This window comes from Chelmon rostratus, chromosome 10 (assembly GCF_017976325.1).
Source record: "Chelmon rostratus isolate fCheRos1 chromosome 10, fCheRos1.pri, whole genome shotgun sequence".
NCBI lineage: Eukaryota > Metazoa > Chordata > Actinopteri > Chaetodontiformes > Chaetodontidae > Chelmon > Chelmon rostratus.
The window spans coordinates 20,936,480-20,956,656 of NC_055667.1; the positions used below are offsets into that span (position 1 = coordinate 20,936,480).

Genomic DNA, 20,177 nt, shown 5'->3' on the forward strand with positions numbered 1-20,177 from the left:
TCACTGACGGAGCCAGGTGGGAATTAATTGCAGCCAGGTGAGCCAATTAGCTTCCGCACAGGTTGGGGCGTGTGGCCAATCAGTGAGCGCCTGTTTCTCAGGAAGAGCCAATGAAATAACGGTGGCCAAATGAGCACCACCCACAAGGAGTAAAAATAAATTTAAAGGACAGAAATATTAAGAGAGGCTTTTACTTTTAGCATTTTCAAAATATTGATTCATTTATTTATTTATGATATTGTGAAAATATAATAAAGTTTTTGTTCAAATAAAAAAACACGTCTGTTTTCATTCCTCTAAGGGTCATTGGAACTGATGAACAACAATAATAACAATAACAATTTATTGTTATTATGATTATGATTATTATCATTATGTAATACCATGAAATGATTATTGTACTTTGAAAATCACAGTTGCAACCCCACACAGCAGTGCTTTGAGCGAAATGCCAACATCAGCAGCAGCTAACAAGCTCACAATGACAATAATGTTAGAATCAGCAGTGGACTCTGATGGGGATGTCATTAGTTTTGCAGGTATTTGGTCACAAACCAGAATACTGGACTATATGGGATTTTGATGTCATGGAGGCACACTCTGCGGACCAAAAGTTCAAAACAGTGTCACTATATAGAATCAGTTCTAATAAGGTGCCCTTGGTAAAGGCTTTACTTGTGTCTTCATCAGTGGTTAAAATTATTACTAATGCTTTCAAGGTTAGTTAGAAGCCATTAATAACTGCTGTTTATTATCACTTATTCTGCTGTTTAAGCTCTTTAAGTGGATTACTCAGGAAGACCCTCCCCTATGGAGGCTATTATTAACAAATAATTAACATTTACAATTGCTGTGTGGATGGGCTACCCTTTATTAATAACATCTTTTCTATTATTCTTACTAGATAGTAAAGATTTCAGAACCTGCTTTTATGAATGGCTTATAAACAGTATGTAAGGCTTATAGATAGCAAAGTTACTTTATAAATGGCGCCTTATTGGAAAGCTTTGGCATAACATTTTGTCCTGTTTATACATACACACTATCACACAGCTTGTCTCACACATTCTTTTCATTGTTTACAGGCTGGAGGCTGTGAGGAGTCTGTGTCAGTCTGTGCACGCTGGCCTTGGAGAACAAAGGAGGCCTGTGTGCCGATATCCACCTCACAATCAGCATGTAGCAAGCTGCTCTGTTTTCCAGGAACAGCAGCACACGTCTGTGACGTCTGTTGGATATCTATGAAAATGAGCAGATGTGTAAATTCATATTCCCCATCTGCCCCAGAAATCATAATCATCATCTGATCTGTTGATGTTTTCATGTTCGCTAATGGCTTCACATTACGTAAAGTACTTTTTTGTGTGTGCATACGAGCGCTTTGTGTCAAAGATATGATGCAGCTTCAGTGTAGGTTTTTAAAACTAATGTCACGTGACATGTTTGGCTGCTACCCAGCAAACAAAACATTTACAGTAATGACAATGTTTTCAAATGATTGCAAGTTAATCATACACGCAACAATCTCACTTCAGCTCTACCTGTGTAATTTGTGGCCGAAAGCAACAAACTATTTTAGATTAATGAGAAATACAACGGTATAATAACGACTTCCTGTTTACCAAAACAAAAGCAGTGTCACAGAGAGTATAAACCTCTTTATGGCTGTCAGCAGCAAATCAGATAACACAATTATTAACTATTTCGTGAATGGGCTGCAAACTGAGTTAGATCCGTGTTTCTAATGAACGCAGCATTAAAAGGACTTCAACCAAAAAATGAATCTGACGGTGAGGTTTGGATCTCTAGAAAAGGAAAAGGAGGAAAAAAAACAATTGGTTGGAGCTGTTCATATAAACATAATTAGGATTTTACTATCTTACTTATACATTAACAAACTCCCGAATTAATTTGAGGCAACCGTTAAATGAGTTGTTGTTGTTGTTCATGTATTTCGCAGGAGTTGGCATTTGAATTATAACTGTTCTAATTTCTTTCTGTTGGTTAATTTGCCTTTTAAAAAGATAATAAATAAATAAATAAAATAAATGACAATGCACAACCTGGAGCTGGGGCAGTCTGATGACCTGTGCTATCCAAATTAACTTCAGCTAATAAAAGTAAACGAGGACACAACATCAAACTTTTAAAGTTTGTGAAGTCACAGCAGTATTAAAGGTCTTCTCACATCTACATTAGGATAAATGGAGTCAAGCTGGGAAAGAAAACGTGCAACTTTAAGATAGAGATAATGATGTAATGCTGGAAACATGCTTGTCCTGATAAAAAGCTTCTTGGACTCTTAATATCACCTGCAGCCTGTTCCTCCTGCGGTCGCTAGTTGTTTGCACTGACAGAAGAAGCTTTGATTATATTTTACTGTCAGCTCGTGTCCTTTTAGCTCCTGTTCTGTGCTACACCTGCACTGGCTGAGCTGCGGCTGTCCATCCATCAGCAGGGAAAGGTTTATGTCATGGACGTGGAGGGCGGAGACCAAACGTTTCTTCCCGGCACATCCACTGACCTTGTTTGCACTAAACAGAGACGATCTAAAAGCATCGATACACGCCTCAGGTGGGATGCGTGCCGTGGAGCTGCAGGGGATTCTGACGAAGTTTGGAAAGAGAAAGCAAAAAGTTCCAGAGAAACGTTCACTAATATCACACAATGAACAAACAGAATCGAAGATCTCCAATTGAGCCATTTATTAGTTGTACAATTATGAAAAATAATCATAAAAAAGACTGGAAGCCCAAGATTATTTACAATCTTTTTTTCTGAAGTGAGGTCCCTCTTCTGAGTCACTGTTTTCTCAGCCTTTTTTTTTAATCACAGGGTATTTATTCACGATATGTTTAACTTTATAAGACATAGTCCTTTTCTCTCTTTTGACAAACGTCAAAAATTTCATACGTACATACATACATATACATATATATATATATATATATATATAGATATCTATAAAAGCAAAAATCATTCAAGTATCAAAATACAGACCGCTAGATTCATGTACAATATCATTCTGATCATTGTTATCATCAGATTAGTCCCGAAATATCTCTCCTGATCATTAGCGATGTGCAAAAGCAGAACGGGACCAGGCTGATGGCTGAAGGTGCCGACACCAGCGAGCTGAAGACAGTGTACCGTAGAGTTATTGTACTGGCCTGACAACGCACCACATATACAACAGTTAAATCAAAACCACCTGACTATGTACCCATATACACATCGGCTGACGCAGAAGTACCATTAACAGTCAACACACTGGGAGTTAGCTAGGAGAAACATGCTGTGCCCTATTGTTCTGTTCTGCAGCTAAAATCTAAAACACGTACCAGCCTGCATGGCAGGTTTGGTGGATAATCTTGCTTAGATTAATGGAACAAAAGGAGCAGGGAAATAGAGAACTTCAGTGAACCACATCTGATCCAGTTCCAGCATTAGGACGCGTATTTGTCCTAGAAAACAATTAAAACATACAAAGAAAAAAAAGGGAGAGAAAACTTTCAAATCAAATAAAAGCCACCCCCTGTTATATTATTATTATTATAAAAGAGTCTCTGTAGTGTCAGTTCCTCTGCCCTTTGAGTTTGGTTAGAGAGTTCCTCCCGTGCAAGATTACATTGTTTATCACAGTTATACATGTACAGTATGTTGTGCATGAGAGGCTGATGGTCATGCAGAGACGCTACAATGTGTGGATACAGGACGAATGATCCAGGAAGGAGTGTGTACCTACAGTGTGAGGTCTCTGTTTGATGTACCTTTGTATCAAAACAACGAAAACGTTCCTCATCTCGCCTACTTCCTCTTTAAGTACAGGTTCTGCATTGAAACAGCGCAGGTACACTTCCTGAAAGAGTAAACACTGACTCTCTGTACGAGGGAGGCCTGATGGCTGTCAGGAGGTGATGCAGAAAGCGTAACAAATACATCTGACTGGGACAGGAAGCTAAACTGATGACATCGGTGAGGTCAGATGGGCCGCGCAGCGTTTACGTCTCCGGGCCCGAGTGTTACCGCGGTGAGCGCGATCCAACTGGTGGTTGTGAGCTCGCTGCCCGGGGAGTGGGTCGCTTTTCCGACAAAACATCCTACCCACCATGCAACAGGGCTCATTCCCGTCCTGTCTTACTGGCTGGGAGTGGCCACAGTGTTCAGCTATAGGGAAGGGACACACAGACACACGCACACAAAGCAGTGAGGTTAAAATAAAGTAAAAATAACAGCGTGATGGTGACGGACCCCCCCACCCACCAAGCCTTACAATGATTAACTCTAATCACCAGCAGCTGTGAAATATTAACCTGGTGTGATTGGCAAAACAAAAGGCTCACAGGATGAACATAGAAGGCATTTGTCGTGATGAGAAGAAAAGAAAAAGACAGCACAGAGGAAGATGCACTTGTTCTTACACACTTGGGGATTTGGTAAAAGTGCTTAGTCATAGTTAGTTCACTCCAGAGGAAGCATCAGGTTTAAATCCTGAAGCTCTGATTGATCGACAGAGGAGGGCATGCTAGTCTTAAGAAGGCTTGGACTGTCTATTTTCTGGACCGCCAACATGGGGGTCCATTTCAGCCTTTTTGCCCTTTCCTGTCCTCCCCCCACCCCACTAGAAAATCCCAGAAAATGCTTACTTCATTAGCTCCAAAAGGACCTTATCACAGTGCTATGATCTTAGCCTCCTTTGGCTTCGAGCAGACCGCTGACAGTGAAAAATATCCCCTTCAGTTAATCCAGCCTAACCTCGCTAACACCACGACCTCTGAAATCCCACTGAACAGAAACAGTCTGCTAAAGTCCGGCACGGAATTACAGAACCAGTTTCCTCAGGAAACCTGTCCGTCCAGGTACGGGATGTGTGCGGCGGGTCACCCGTGGCTGCGGTAAGTCAGAGTTTCTCAGCGCTCGGAGAAGTCAGGAGTTGAAAGATCAGAGTGAAAAGCCTCAGAGTGGCCGTCGCCTAATGGAGCAGGAAAAGCACCAAGAAAAAGAGAGCTGATCACTGAGAGTCAATAGGGGGATGCTGACGAGGGGGAAAAGGGGAAGCTTTGTGCAGGAAGTTCAGGAAGCATTCAAGGTAAACAGAGAGGGGAATAACAGTGAAGGTGAGTGGCAGGCTGGTAGTGTGAGGGGTACCAGAGAGGTGATTAAGAGGAAGGGTTGCACTAATAATCAATGCAGAGTGTAGAGGTGGTGCATGAGGGAGGAGCGAAGCACTCGGTTAGCGGTCGCGGGTTGTGTTGTTTTCAGATGAAGACGCCAGTGACGGCTGAAGGGGAGACGGGGGAGGGCAGGGGTCCAGCCCAGAGAGGCAAGAGTCACAGTGAAAGGCACACAGAAGGAGGGGAAGGAAGAGGAGTGAGACCAGGCCCAGAGGTCAGAGGTCAGGAGGAAGAGGGGTCCACTCAGAATATGGTGGTCTCGTACTTAGTGCTGATAGTGCGCTTGGATTCCTTGGGGTCCACGAGCCACGTGGCGCTGCCCTGCGACTGAGAATCCCCCTCCTGTTCCACAACGTCCCCCTGCAAACACAAACATAGGGCATCAAACTCTCAGCCAGTGGCGGAAAGTAACCACTGTCCTTAAGTACTGTGAGGTATTAGTACTTATATGAGTACTTCCATTTTCAGCATTTAAAGTAGTTAAACCACCTTGATCAGCTTCAACACCACAGTGATGTACACATTAATATATCAGTAATTATAATCCAATGATAAAGTGTGCCCTTCTGCCTAATTACCTTTTATTTTCAAGCATTTTGATGCTAATACTTTTGGTTAATGATCATTTAAATGACTGATGAAGGAGTATTTCCACACTCTGGTATTGCTACTTTTACTTAAGCACAGAGTCCGAGTCCTTCTTCCACCCCTGCCCTCGGCCTTGCAGCAGCAGTGGACGTCAGGTAACGAACTCGTCTGGTCAGTAACAGTCGGACTGAGTCACAGAGGGCGAGGAGCCTCAAAATGACCTCCAGTCACTGCGTTTACATGCAGATAAACCCGTCTAGTTAATGTCTTCTTCTATCGTCTTTCAACTGACAGGCCACAACGTCTTGTTTTCCTAAAATCTAAATTAATCTAAAATATGTTTTCATAGAGGGAGTTAAAATTATTGACAAATACTGTACATTAATGAACACTTTAAAATGTCCCTAGAGATGTTCAGCTACATTATAGTGTATAGTATAGTGTAACTAAATGTTTATATACTGCATACAAATGCTGAACTGGGGGTCTAAAAAAAAAGTGTCACCATGTCATTAATCTTACTCGTTATTTTCTAAGCAATGTTCTTCACTACAGCTGAACGCACATTTACTGTAAGTACAAATACTGGCTTTCCATTGGCTTTGACAAATTAGATGAAGAGATGGTTGCAGGTTTTCTTTGTTAATTAATTTAGAATCTTCATTTTCTTCACTTAAGATTTTAATGTCATCTTTGTCTTAAAAGTCACATCCAAAAATGTTCCTCTTTATAAAACGTGAACTCAATAATTGACAGTCTCATCACAACTCCCAAGTAATAGCTTGTTCTGGAGTTTTCAAGCATATCATATGGTCTTCATCTGCAGATATGAGCCTGATCAGTTTTCAAGAAATGGCAAATATTTAAATTGTTCACTCCCATGAGCACTTTTACGACTTCTCGACTTATTTCTTGACTTTGAAAACAAAGTCAACACAAGGTTCATTCCCAATTAAGTACCATTAGCCAACTGCTGGTTTCAAGGTCAAGAATAAACTGGCAAGCTCAACTTTTAAGATAAGTGCAGGCACTGAATGGGGGTCTCTGTGAATGTAAACATTGTTTGTGTTACTACCAAACTGTCACTAGGGGGCGCCTGAGTCACAAGTAATAATGAAAGCATTCATCAATCCACATGTGGCTGAGTGGAGGACAGTGCAGCTGTATTTTTTTCACAAACCATAGTGAAGCACACAAAAACAGCAGTAAAAATCCACAAAGAAACAATGGGTCACAGACACAAATGGAGGATTATGGGAGTTTTGGGGCAGCGAGAGGAAAAAATGAACAAACAAAGTGTGAGAGGATGGAGAAGGGACAGGATGAGGCGAGGATGTGAAGGCAGCACCTGGGCAGCAGGGCTGGCAGAGTGCAGCGGTAGGAAGGAGGGACGGTGGGTGGTGCAGGTGTAACAGTAACAGCAACGACTGTTGAGAGGAGGAGAGTCCTGGGAGAGATGAACACCGCCAGGAGGAGAGAAGAAGAAGGAGGGGGAGAAAAAGAAGAGGAGGAGAAGAAGAAGAAGAGGAGGAAGAGAAGAAGAAGTAATTGTAAATGTGGTAGTGTGAGCCCAGGCGTTTCTGACATTTGATTAAATAATGATTGAAAATGTGTATATCAAAATACAAAAGGTGAAGGAACACAGGCAGACACAGACGGAGTGACAGCAAACATCACATTCTTACATGGTTCTATTGAGTTCATTAAGCTGCAGTCGGAGATGTGAGACTGGTCCCGGAGGTGTAGTTACCTCATTTAAATTCAGCACAGGCTCGCTTCTTAATGCTAATGGCCATACAAACATCAGCGCAGTGTAATCATAATGACGTGAAGAGCTGCAGACTGATACAAATGTTCTCAGGCCTGTTAATGTGTTCTGAAGGTTTGAGTCGAAAAGGCCAGAATTATGTTTCCCCGAAAGCAGAATTGTTACACGAGGTGTGAGGATGACTCGTTAATGTGCGATACGCATCAGTTTTACATGGAGATGGGATTTCTGGCACGACGACACCCACTTCCAAGGAGCATGGAGAACTTAGAGTCTGAAAACTTCAGCAACGATTGTAGTAAAATGAACAACTTTAAAAACATGATGATTCTAAGGCAAGTTTGGCAGCTAAGAGGAGAGTCTTCTTTCCATGATTTCTAAGCGGATTTGTGGATGTTTATTCACAACCATAGATAACAATGTTCTTAGGAAGTGTGCACCACTCTGAGTCTAAACATGTGTGAATGACGTCTGTGTGTTCAGATTTGACAGTGTTGTGACCATAAGAAGGAGTCTGTATGTTGATGGAAATTGTGGCAAGCAGGCGCTAAAGCGTTTTAAAGCACCGTAACTGCCTCCATGAGCTGTGTGTCACATCCACTGTTGCTGCTCAGACTGCTGACTTGAAAAGCAGGCCGAATCAAAGGGCCAGACTACAATGACTAACTTCCTGTTGCACACACCTCGCCTCACTTGCTCTGCAGTAGCAGAACTAGTCTCTAAAACACTGCTAATAAACTATCCCAGAAAAAGTTCCTACACTTAAGTGTGTATTGTACGTGATGTTTTGCGCTGCAGTATGCTGTGTCCAACTCACCGCTGACTTCCGTACACTTCCTCGTGGTTTGGGTACAGGTCGGCTGGACTTGGTCTCAATGACCTCTGAGCCGGGTCCCACTGGGAGGTTCTGGTGCTGTTTGGTCCTCTGGGCCTGCAGAGCCAGCTGATAGGCTACCTCAAACGCCTGGCCAAGCGTCAGTATAATCTCATAGGTCAGGTTCTGTGCGGAGGGGAGAAAGAGGCAGACAAGAACCTTTTGAAGTATTCTGGACTTTGAGTCTCCCAGCCCAGAGAACAACACAAGTGAGTTTGCAGTGAGACAGCAAAATATATCAGAATAAAGTTTCATCTCCCTAAAACTTCTTCAAAACAAAATTGCATAACAAGGAGAAGTGGCAGTAATCTCGGGAGTATTTTGCAGCAGCAAGCAGCTCCCCTCAGTACCTGAACCGGATACATCCGCTGTAGCTTAGTATTAAAGCTGCTGCTGCACTCTATTGTTACAGCATGACAGCCTCCAAATATGAACAAGCACCTCAGACTAATGACAGAGGATTCAAGCTTCACAGTACATGCCTGGGGAAGTAAAAAGCAATCACACGGCAAGAACAGGCGCAGAGCTTTGAAACCATCTGCATATCCTTCGATGAGGATTCTGTCCCTGGACAAATGCGTCGCCTGTTTACCTGATGTCCTGATGTGCCTTTTGCCTGACAGATGGATCAACTCTATGTTCCCTCTTTGTGTGGTGAGGAGTGTCTGGCGGAGGCTGCTGGCAGCACTATGTTCAATCCAGCAGCCTTTGATGGTTATCATGCTGCTTTAGCACTTTGTGCTGAGGGGCAGCCCCCTTGTTTCAGCCTCGCAGAGGACATCACAGAGAACCACGGTAACCCAGAGGAAACTGAGCGCCATTAGGCCGACTGGAATGACCCTGGCTGCATTATGAGGCAGATTAGCAGGATAATCATCAGATCTCAGGGGGAATAGAGTAGGTAATGGAGGGCTAGTTATCATGGCCAGAGTGGCACTGTATCTAGGAGGAGGCAATCAGCCCCAACTGAAGCATGGCACCTTGAGCAGATAAGGCAGTCCAGAGATAACAGTGCTGACCGTGCAGGCTGTCACATCTCCTCAGTGTTAAGTAGGAGGAATTCGAATTTACCAATAAGGGAAGTTCTCTTTCATAGCATTCGTTTCGTGTCTCACCATAGTGAGACACTCACTCATGCTAATCAGAGAACCGGGGTTATATCCATAACCTTAATTTTTTAACACTCGAAATTCTCCTGCTAGTATTTTCACCTTCTTTATGTAAAAAAACAGCATCCATGAATGCTATCGTGCCGGAATAAGCTTCATAATTCACTCTGAGACAGACAGACCTATGTGTTTTCAGTTGGGGATATCCTTACCACGTCTACTGTGCTGAACACATGGCAGTAGTGGTGGCTGGTCTGCAGGTCCTTGGTGATGTAAGCGAATGTGCACAAGTCCTCCGGGTCCTGGGCTGCACATGAGATATTACGGATCTCATGCTCTGCGATGATGTTCTGCAACAAGAGTGGAAGCAGCACAGGACTCACTAATGGAACTTTACAGGCCATAAATAATGTTTTGGGGTTTCTATTTGATGGTATTATCCCAACGCAAACAGCATATCACTCCAGGTAATACAGGCGGCCAATGTTATAAGTGATGCATTATGAAAAAATAGGGTGTATAAATATGACAAGAGACAGTGAGGAGGAGACACAGAGGCATAAATCGTGTTTCACAGCCATCGCAGTAAAGTGCAGCCATACAAAGTAAGACCAGGCTGAGCTTCCAAGGCAACCTGTCAGAGCCTTTTTTATTAATGTCAAATAAAAGTCAATATCCCTGTCAGGAAATACAAACATGAACAAATCTGACATGAACTTGCAGGCATGACATTTACAAGCACTGAACAGAAGCTGTGCGACATTTGACTGCAACACTCTCAGGCACATGATCTCAAAATGTTACAAAAAGAAAACCGTTATTTCCACTTTGTTCAAACTGATGACTCTGAAGACACGCAGGGTTAAAAGCGGGGTGTGCACGCAGAGGCTCACCTTATTGGCTGCATCAATGAACTTAACACCCTTGTAGGTGATGGAGAGGACGATGGTAGGGACTTTTCTCATTTGTTCTGTCGACCTCTGGAGGACAAAAGAACACATGAAATAACGGTGATTTAAAGTTCACTTCTACGCATTACGTCCTGTGTCTGTCCCCTTAGAAACTTTTAGCATACCCGCATTTTGGCACAAGCATCCTGCGTGGACTCGGTACCCCGCAGATCCTTAATGAGCATGGATCCGAGGTACTGCAATGGAATAGGAGAGACGTTGGTGCACATGTTCAATGAAAACCGTGTCATGCAGGAAGGACAAAGGCGGGAACGTACATTGGCTTCATAGGCGCAGGATTCAAAGATGAGTTTCTCTGGTTGATGATGCCAGTTCTGGACCGGGGCATACGGCGCTGCCAGACTAGGCGGCCGCAGGGTCAGACGGGGCTCTCGATGCCGTTCCTCATACCATTCCTGGAAAAAAGAGGAATTATCACAAGGCCCCACTTTAATCACTACACCACATTGGAGGACATAACACACTGCTGCACTGAGGGATACAGATCAACCCAAACATACGTGTGATTTGTGTCGTTCACTTCGATATCTTTGGGTAACGTCATAGTCAGTATCCGGCACTTTTTTCTTCCCTGGCTCTCCTCCTGGAAGCAGCGGGTCCATTGAGCGTCCTGTGTAAGATTCCATCTGACTGAGGGGAGACGAGGTCTGGGATCCGGGCAGGTCTTGGCACTGGAGAGACAGAGTCGGACGTGGTTAGCTGTCCCGTGATCAACATTCAACTTTCACAAAAACATGCAGAAAATGTGGACTAAAAACAAAGAAATTTAAACTAACAAAGCCAAGCCTGTTCAACCCTTTCTGAGCACACGTTACTGCCAAGGGTGTGAAAAGAAACAGATGCAGATGGCTGTAAAGCTGAGTGAGTGATGAGTGTAAACAGTGTAGGAAGGTGTAGCTCCTCACCCTGATCTGAGACAAGCGAGGAGGCTTGACTGGAGGCTCCTCATAGGGCCTCTCCGCTAAGGAGGCAATGATGCGTTTCCTGTGACCAAGTAGGGAGATCTTTAGCACCTGCAGGACAGAGGAAAATTATCTGGTGAACGTGTGGAGCAGCACTCGAGGAAGTGCTGGAAAATTGGACGCAGACCAGGAAACATCAGTCACTGCTGCTTAAATTGTCATTACAACTTTCCCTCAAGTCTCTAACCGTTAATGAGACCCTAAATGTGATATTTTAGAATAACTCTTACGGAAACGTCTTTTTTTTACCGATTTGTTTTGCTTCCTTTACATCGCCTTGCCATATTGATAAGCTTACTGGCTTGTTTCCTGACCTTTAAATCTCTAGCCACCTGAAGAATTGAAGAGAGCTGCCCTACTATTCAACACCAAAGCTTTGTGTATTCACCTTCAAAGTTTGAGTATCCAGCCGCCTTTAACTGAAGCTGCAGTAAACTGTCAAACTTGTCCCTTATCCGGGATTTTCCTAGACACACTGCAAAACTAATTTCACCCTCTGATACTCCTCGTAGCCCCTGTACGTCACTGTGACTCACGTTGACAATCTCCAGCTCCCACAGGTTTTTGACACAGTCTAGAGAGCGGTAGCCGCTGGCCAGGAAGTTGTGCAAGTACTCGTGCAGACCCAGATTCTCCAGCCAAGAGGACAGGGAGCTGCTGCCGTCACAGCCCAGCGCTTTCACCTGTAGGAGAAGACATAATCATTCGCTGTCGCTTTGAGGGCTTCGGGACAACGTCCAGGCCTACACGCTGCCTTTTTGAACTATGTATTTTCATACATGACTCAAAGGAGGTGCCAGACCATAGGCTAGATTTAGTGCAGTGGTCAAAGAAATAGTCAGATCTCTTACGGAGTACAACAATGTGAAAAAACTCCTACTTAAGTACACAATCAGCAGAAAGATGGCCCCACGGATACAGTAAGTAACTGTAAGTAGCACTTTATTGTCGTAGCTACCTGAGGTGAAGCTACTTTAGTATATACTTTATATTCAGTTGGTTTAATCCAGTGGTTTCCCACCTTGGGGACGAGATAAAATTAAGCATTAAGATAAATCTGAGGGGTAATGAGATGATTAATGGGAGAGGAGACACATGGCCCCCAACTAGTACTCAAGTACAGTACTTGGGTAAATGTACTTAGTTACTTTCCACCAGTGCACCACTGACTTGGCAATGAGGGGAGAATAGTATCTTATAATCTAGCATCAGATGCAATGCAAGACATTGAATCAGGTCATACTAAGCGGAGTGTGATTTGTCACCTTGGGTAACGAACGCGCTGCATGCAGGATCTTCTTTCTGTGGCTTGGGTCTGTGATCCCAATCTCTCTCAAGTCCTGGTCCTCCATAACATTGCTCCCCTATAGGACCAAAAAACAAAACAAAACACAAAAAAAATACATTTAACGATATAATCTTTAATTTCTAGAAGCATCAAGTGATGATTTTCATGCAAAACATGTTGCAACGTGATGTAAAAGTCATATAAATGCACATTGTTATGTTCTATTCTGTTTTAAGGTTACATGTAGTTTAGACAAATCCTGCAGGAGAAGAGCCTGTGCTGCAGGTTCAGTATTGATCACAAGTAATGCCACCATTGCAGAAAAAGGGTCAATTACTCTTGAATAAGATCTTCAAACTCCTCCCTTGGACCCAACCTACTGACTGTAGTAAAGAGGGCCACGTCGATAACTCCTTGAATGAGATGTGAGTGTGTGGGGGAGGGGGTTGACAGGGTCGTGTGCGTGAATGATAGTCAAACCCATCTATGGTTACATGCAGTACCACCTTTGGGACTGTGTGGCAGGTAATGGATAATGGAGAAAGGAGCGATAAATCAATGTCAGAGCTGCAGAGGGGTCAGCGATATGAGATGGAGGGGTAGAATACTACTGCATCAATATTTGACTGTAACTGATGGCTGCAGGGGAAGAAAATCAAACACCCTGACGTGTCAATGGAAAGCCTCCATTTCTACACTGCACATTCATTAGCAGCGTTCTGTTAGCAGGTCTAACTGTCTAAACAGATGAATAATTACAAAGTATTGCTACACAGGTGACCAGGAAGAAGCCAGTAAGAGCTCTGAGTCCGTCTCATCGAATGTGGAACAGTGAACCATAACTGCAAGCTGCGTCGCTTCGAAACATCGGGTCAGCAACTACATCTCACGTGTTAAAGTATCATGATGCTGCTGCATCAGGAACTAATTGTGACGGCTCAGAGCACATGTGGCTGACTCTTCAATGTGAACCTCAAGTTAATCCTACGGTGGTCACCACACACACACACGCACGCACACACTGAACACACACAGCATTAACGGGATAGGAGAGAAGCTGTCTGTAGGTCAAACCCGACAGCCTGTTTTTCATGCAGACGCTGTAGATGCAAACAAGGGGCGGAAAGGATGAGCAGAGCAGAGCAGAGGGGAGGAGCGAGCCTGTCAGTGACAGTAAAAACTGCTGAGTAATCTAAGTAGCGCTGCTTGTAGAATCACAATGTTAATCACAGTCTTGCTGAGTAAGTCACTGATATACAGTTTTACAATGACGCTACAGCCAGAGTGCACACGTGTGTAATACAAGCGGCGTGGTTAAGAGTTCCATCGGCTGTGGGGAGTTTCAGAAAGACAGACAGAAAGAATGAAAGAAACACACAAAAAGGAGGAAAAGATGGACAGACAGAGAAAGAACAAAAGAAAGACAGAAAGTACGAGAGACAGACAAGAAGACAGAAATATGGACAGAAGGACAGAAAGACAAAGACAGACAGAAAGAAAAAGAAAGATGGACAGAAAGACAGACAGAAAAACCCAGACAGAATCAACAAAAGAAACACATTGAGTAAGTAAGACACCGACAGAGGACAGAAAGGAGACCGACAACAGAAAGGACAGAAAGACAGACAGAAAGGAAGAAAGAACACAAGAAAGAGAGTGAGTAAGAGAGACAGGCAGACAAAATACATAAAGAAAGATAGAAAGGACAGCAAGACAAAGACAGACAGACAGAAAAGCAGCAGTAGGGACAGAAAAAAGGACGACAGAAAAACAGACAGATGAATAGGTAGACAAAAAGAAAGGAAGACAGTACGAATTAAAGAAATAAAGATGGACAGGCACTAATTCAGTAAGAGAGACAGAGACAAAAAGACAGAGAGAAAAAAGACAAAGACAGGCACAACAAAGAAAAAGACAGACAGACAGACAGACAGATAAAAACAAAGAAAAAGACAGACAGATGGACAGCAATAAAACTGGACAGAAACACCCAGACAGACAGAGACAGGCAGAAAGAACAAAAGAGAGACAGTACAGAAAGAAGACCTAAGACAGAAAGACAAACAGAAAGGACAGAAATACAGGCAGAGAGGAAGACAGAACAAAAGAAAGACAGTAAGTAAGACAGACCGACAGAGGGACAGAAAGACATCATACAGAAAGACAAAAAGGACAGAGACAAATAACAAGACAGATGGAAAGACAGGAAAGTGGCAGACAGATGTCAGAAAGAATAGAGAGACAGACACTGAAAGAAAGAAAGAACACGTGACGATGGCGAATCACGGCCCTCGTTAGCGCTCATGTTGAGCAAAAGACATCGTGACGCAACTCTGTGCTTCGTTAATACCTCGCAATAACCCGACGACTCGAAGGCCATTATCTGTGAGCAGCAACACGCCGCTCCAGCTGACGACTGAGACTGTGGAGAGCTGGACGGATAATGGTGCTTTCACGGTGCATGGATCATTGCATTACTGTCCCGCTGGAGATGAGCTGATAAACGGCTCTGTGAGGGAAAGAGGAGCTCTAACAGACTCAATGTACAGTCCTCCCTTTCCTGGGTTGTTAAGCAGATGTGTTTCAATGCAGCTGTTCTGTTTCTCATGTGTTTGCTGGATGTTCTGCTAACCCGAGGGCCTGCTCGGCACCGTGTTGCACCAAAAGTTTTCTGTTTTTTAAACTTTTCAGAAGTGTAAGATGCAGTTGATCGTATCCATCGCTTACATAAGCACAGGAAACAACTAATTCAATCTATTTTCCTGGCAGATATCCCGACTCGTCAAAATGCTTGTTGTGAAAAAGCCAATTATGTTATCAGAAGGAAATGTCTGTTATGAAATAAAGCCACTGAACCGCGTAGATTTGGTAGACACTGGCATCAGCACTGACATAAGCCTGTTCGTTAATTGATTAATAAACAATCACCAACAATTTGGCGTTTTACAAGGAAAAATGCTAACATTTGCTAACTGCTAGCATTTTCTCTGTTTTTGTAAGTATTGGCAACACTGACTGTTAAAGCACACATTTTCACCATTAATTAGTTGCTTATTAGCAGGTGAATTAGCAATGTATTGGCCCTTTTTTAGTCATTATAAAGCATTTATTAATGCCTTATTCTGCATTACCATATTCTACAACTTCATAAACGGAGTTTTCCCCCAATAACCTCCAAATTACTGCTTATTGATAGTGAGGAAGTTGTTCTATGTGAATTATAATCTTAATAAGCTAACCCTAACCCTTAATAGCCTTAACATTAATAAGTGCTTTGTCATGACTAATAGAGAGCCAATATGTTACTCATAATAATGATAATAATAATAATAAGCAGCTAGTCAATGGTGATTATGTGCACCTTAAAATAAAGCTTTTCTGGGATTTGGAAACAAGAATTTTCTAGATCAAATGATTAATTGTTTAACTAAAGATCAAATAATCTTTAGTTGCGGCCTTAACTGACAAAGCTCGACACGTGAGTTGGAAGTTGATCTGATTTGCATGAATTTGTTGCATTTGTTTCAGTGCTGAAAAGATTATCTGATTAATCCATTACTTGATTGACAGAAAGTTAATCTCTTGATAACCACGTTGATGCTTGATTAATACTTTAAGTCTTATTTTTTCAAGCAAAAATGTCCAAATATTTCTGCCTTCAGCTTCTCAGATGCAGTAAACTGGATGTCGTTTGGTTTGGGACTATTGGCCAGACAGAACTAATCATCTGAAGATGTCACCTTGAGCTCTGGAAAGTTATAATGAAAAATTCATTAAATAATTGAGGAAATAATTGACAGACTCACCGATAATGAAAATGAGTTTTAGTTTTAGCCCCAATCCACATTTTCCAACCCTGAACTAAACCCTCCTGAACACAAGGACTTCAAACCCTTATAAGGTAAAAAATGCTTGAAAGGGATCATCTAGTCTTTGAAAGGTAGCCGAGTTGATGAAGCTCCCATCTCCCGCAACATAAATATTACATTCACCTCTGCTATATCTCGATAAGCCATTTATCCCCACAAAAAGACTCTGAGAACACAGTTCGGCTTGACAGACGTGGTGACAACTCTGTGGGGAAAAATCTGACCACCGTGGCTCCACTTTATCCTCATCACGGCCTCAGCAGGTCTAAAAAGTGAGACCAGTTAAGAGAAAGCATACATCAGCACAACAAGGCTGAGAAGAATACATCTAGACTGTGTGTGTGAGCTGGGAGGGTTTGAGTGTGTGTTTGTGCAGCCCATCCGTCTCTGCTTTCTCCTGTCCTCTCATTGAAATGCTGCTTTCTCCTCAGCCCATCCAGAGAACAGCCACGGCGGCCCCTCTGGTTTAAAAGCACTCTGAATTCAGGCCAGGGGCCCGAGGCCACGGATCACTCATCCCGGCCGTCTGAACGACAGCTCACCAACAGCACTGAAAATCATAGTTTGTTCGCCTAAACAGTCATAAGACCACAAAGTCTGCGAAAGAAAGGCCATGAGGAAGCCGTGACAGTGTGCAAAGACAGTAAAAATACGTTTTAAAATGAGCCATTCATCTTATTCCTGCACAAATGTTTTTCAAACGGGTCGACGGAAAATGCATCACCACCATTACCCCAAGAGAAAAATCAATTAATCCATTCCCAATCCTTGAGCTTCTAATGCATGAAGCCATTACTGAATTTCCAATTTGTCTGCAGGCTTTGACTCTTTCCAAAACAACCACTTTGCATTTTGTTAAAGGTCTACCATGCAGGAATTGTCAGTTACCGCCTGCAAACACGTTATCCAAACTTGGTCCCTTCTCCGCAACTCAAAGCCTCCGGAATCGCTCTGCTTGTAGCTACACTGCAAGCTACAGCCCTGATCCCAGAGCAGCTGGGTCACTGTGTAAAATGCAAATAAAATGAATGCAGTCATTTGAAAACAAACTGTGTTTACTGACAACAGTTTTCCAAAGTGTTCCTGAGCCTATGTAGTAATCTCCTTTATCCAATAATGTGTTCATAAAGTGGTGAACCTCGCTGCATCCTCGCTCGTGAACGACTGAGCCTTTCCAGGATGCTCCTTTCATACCCAATCATGATGCTATCACCTGTTACCAATCAACCTGTTTACCTGTGGAATGATCCAAACAGGTGTTTTTGGAGCGTTCCACAACTTTCCCAGTCTTTTGTTGCTCCTGTCACAACTTGTTTGAAACGTGTTGCTGCATCAAATTCAGAATAAGCAGATATTTACAAAAGTCAATGTATCTGATGAGGTCAAACATTAAATATACTGTCTTTGTACTGATTTCAGTTGAGCATTTGTCAAAAAGGTTTAACAAGTTATCACATTCTGTTTTATTAAGTCTAAACTTTTTTGTGATTGGGAAGCTGACCCCCGGCACCTATTTGTCCAAGAGAAAACAAGCCAACTCAATGTCGCTCTTCATCCCCATCCTCTCCTTCAGTGCTCGCCAGCAGATGAAAGCCAATGCCAAAGTCACTCTCATTTTGGAACGAGCTTCTTCCGCTTGGCATTTCTCTTTACTTTATTTGCGTTTTTTTTTTCTACACTGTTTCTGCTACCAACTGCAGAAAGGTTGAAGGAAATAAGAAAATACAGGCAGAGGGCAGGGTCTCTGCAGAAAAATACCCCACCACACACTTCCAGCGGGTCATAAATGATTGAGGGGGATTACTTTTCTATGAGTCCATTTTTTGGAAAATCCTGCATAGTATACCTTTAATGTCAAAAAATAACAATGAAGACAAAAAAGGGGTGCTGCTGCTGTTTGGATTGTTCTCTCACACCTTTGTGTAACTTTTAGATGGAAACAGTTGTCCTTTTGTAGCAAGCTATTGCTTCTAGTCTGCACCTCCACTGACTCAAAACCTGAAGTAAATTTGTTCCTCTCCAGCTGGCTCCACGGATGCTAGCTGCAGACGAAGTGATGTCCCTGCAGAAGTGCATCGGTGCCTTGAATACAAACGAACTTGGGGCTCTGCTGGCTGACCCTGTCACAGCTGAAGATACAGCCACCAGAAGCTCGGGAGGTACAAGCCGAGAGAAAGGGAGTCGTTTCACTGCAACAAGCATGACTTGTCAGTACCAGCGGGGACCGGAGAACTGCACGGCCGCGCAGAGCCAGTTTCATCGGGACATTTGCTCCTCGAGTCGATAAAAAGCATCTAATTGGTTTCAGAGGAGGCTTGTCTCTGCTTCGGTGCTTGAACACAATACAATCACCGCCGTTATTGATCCACTTCTAAAGGCAGCCTGCAGGGTAGACAGAGATCACAGCAGTCTGACTGGCAGAGTAAACACTGTTTAATTAGTGATCCCATTGCTACAGTTGACATGCTGTTTCTCAGCCATTGTTTTTCAATGCATTTCATACCCATGGGGAGATTAAAAGAAGCCTTCAGATCATTATGGAGAGGCTGGTGCAGTATGCTGCTCAGCGGATGCTAAATTTTTCCATTTGATGATGAAAAAGATGTGACTATTTCTGCCCGCACACAAATTTTAACATGACTATAACAGCTCAACTATAGTGAGGATCACGGCAGTAGTATATTCTTAATTAGATTTTAGTCAGCCATGATTCTCTAGAAACGGTATCTTTAATATTTAAGAGTAAATATGAGTTTGTGTGTTATTTAGAGCTGATAAACTCGATCAGTTTGGTAATTATCAGGTACATAAGTGACAATCTGTATGGAGGCCCAAAGTGTTCGATATTAAATAAATACGTAAGACATTACAAAATATTTATAGGAATAAATAAAGTTAAACTGCAGAAATTAAAAAACAAATTCTAAAATTATTATTTTTTTAAATCATCAAAACTCATCCACATTATAATGAAATATGTTGTTAGTTTTATTTTCATAACGACAGTTTCATTGGAGTTTTGTTGATGATGTTGATGAATTCATAACAACGTATTGGATTTTCCTATTTTACAAATTATTGGTTTATTACTTATTAAGGTAACAATGCATTTCTTAGTTCTTTATTTAATACTGATCATTTTGGGCAGAGCTCATTTAAACTGATCCCTTTATTCAAGTTTGTTTGAGGATTTGTTCTTTAGGATGACATCATAAAATAAACCACGAGAGATTCAAAGCTTCTTTCAAAAACCGATTAGAGGTGTCGAATGTAAAAAAAATTACATTCGGTACAGCCCTAATTTTGGGGCTCCATAAGTCTGTGCCTCGAGGCCGGTGCTACTAATACAATTAGACACAATATCTGTCTGCCAACAATGAAACAGCCTGTTCCTGTTCCATCCACTCTAATGCACAAGAGCACATTAAACACAATTAGAAAAGTTTAGCAGAGACGAGGTGACTCGGAGGGTAATTCTCATTTCCAACTGAGACCAAATTGGGATTCTTAAGAGAGGTCAACATTTACTGAGGGAAGGACACGCTGCTTGAAAGGTTACAGCTTTTTTTCCAAA

The 20,177-nt window shown here is 42.6% G+C and overlaps 1 protein-coding gene across 9 annotated transcripts in view; it reads right to left on the reverse strand.

Moving 5' to 3' along the window:
• Positions 1-2,690: 2,690 nt before the first annotated feature.
• LOC121612250 (ankyrin repeat and SAM domain-containing protein 1A-like) overlaps positions 2,691-20,177 on the reverse strand; it is a 67,116-nt gene continuing 49,629 nt past the window's right edge. For 7 of the 9 annotated variants that reach the window (XM_041944997.1, XM_041945005.1, XM_041945004.1 and 4 more), the window contains 10 exons: positions 12,712-12,810; positions 11,983-12,129; positions 11,390-11,497; positions 10,985-11,155; positions 10,742-10,879; positions 10,589-10,660; positions 10,407-10,493; positions 9,726-9,863; positions 8,348-8,530; positions 4,191-5,534 (listed from right to left, as the gene is read on the reverse strand). In XM_041944997.1, coding sequence (XP_041800931.1) covers positions 5,418-5,534; positions 8,348-8,530; positions 9,726-9,863; positions 10,407-10,493; positions 10,589-10,660; positions 10,742-10,879; positions 10,985-11,155; positions 11,390-11,497; positions 11,983-12,129; positions 12,712-12,810 — 1,260 coding nt within the window. In that variant the 3' untranslated portion in view covers positions 4,191-5,417. Of the gene's footprint in view, positions 4,168-4,190; positions 5,535-8,347; positions 8,531-9,725; positions 9,864-10,406; positions 10,494-10,588; positions 10,661-10,741; positions 10,880-10,984; positions 11,156-11,389; positions 11,498-11,982; positions 12,130-12,711; positions 12,811-20,177 lie in introns of those variants that run through there. The other 2 variants (XM_041945000.1, XM_041945002.1) reach the window with 2 other exon arrangements.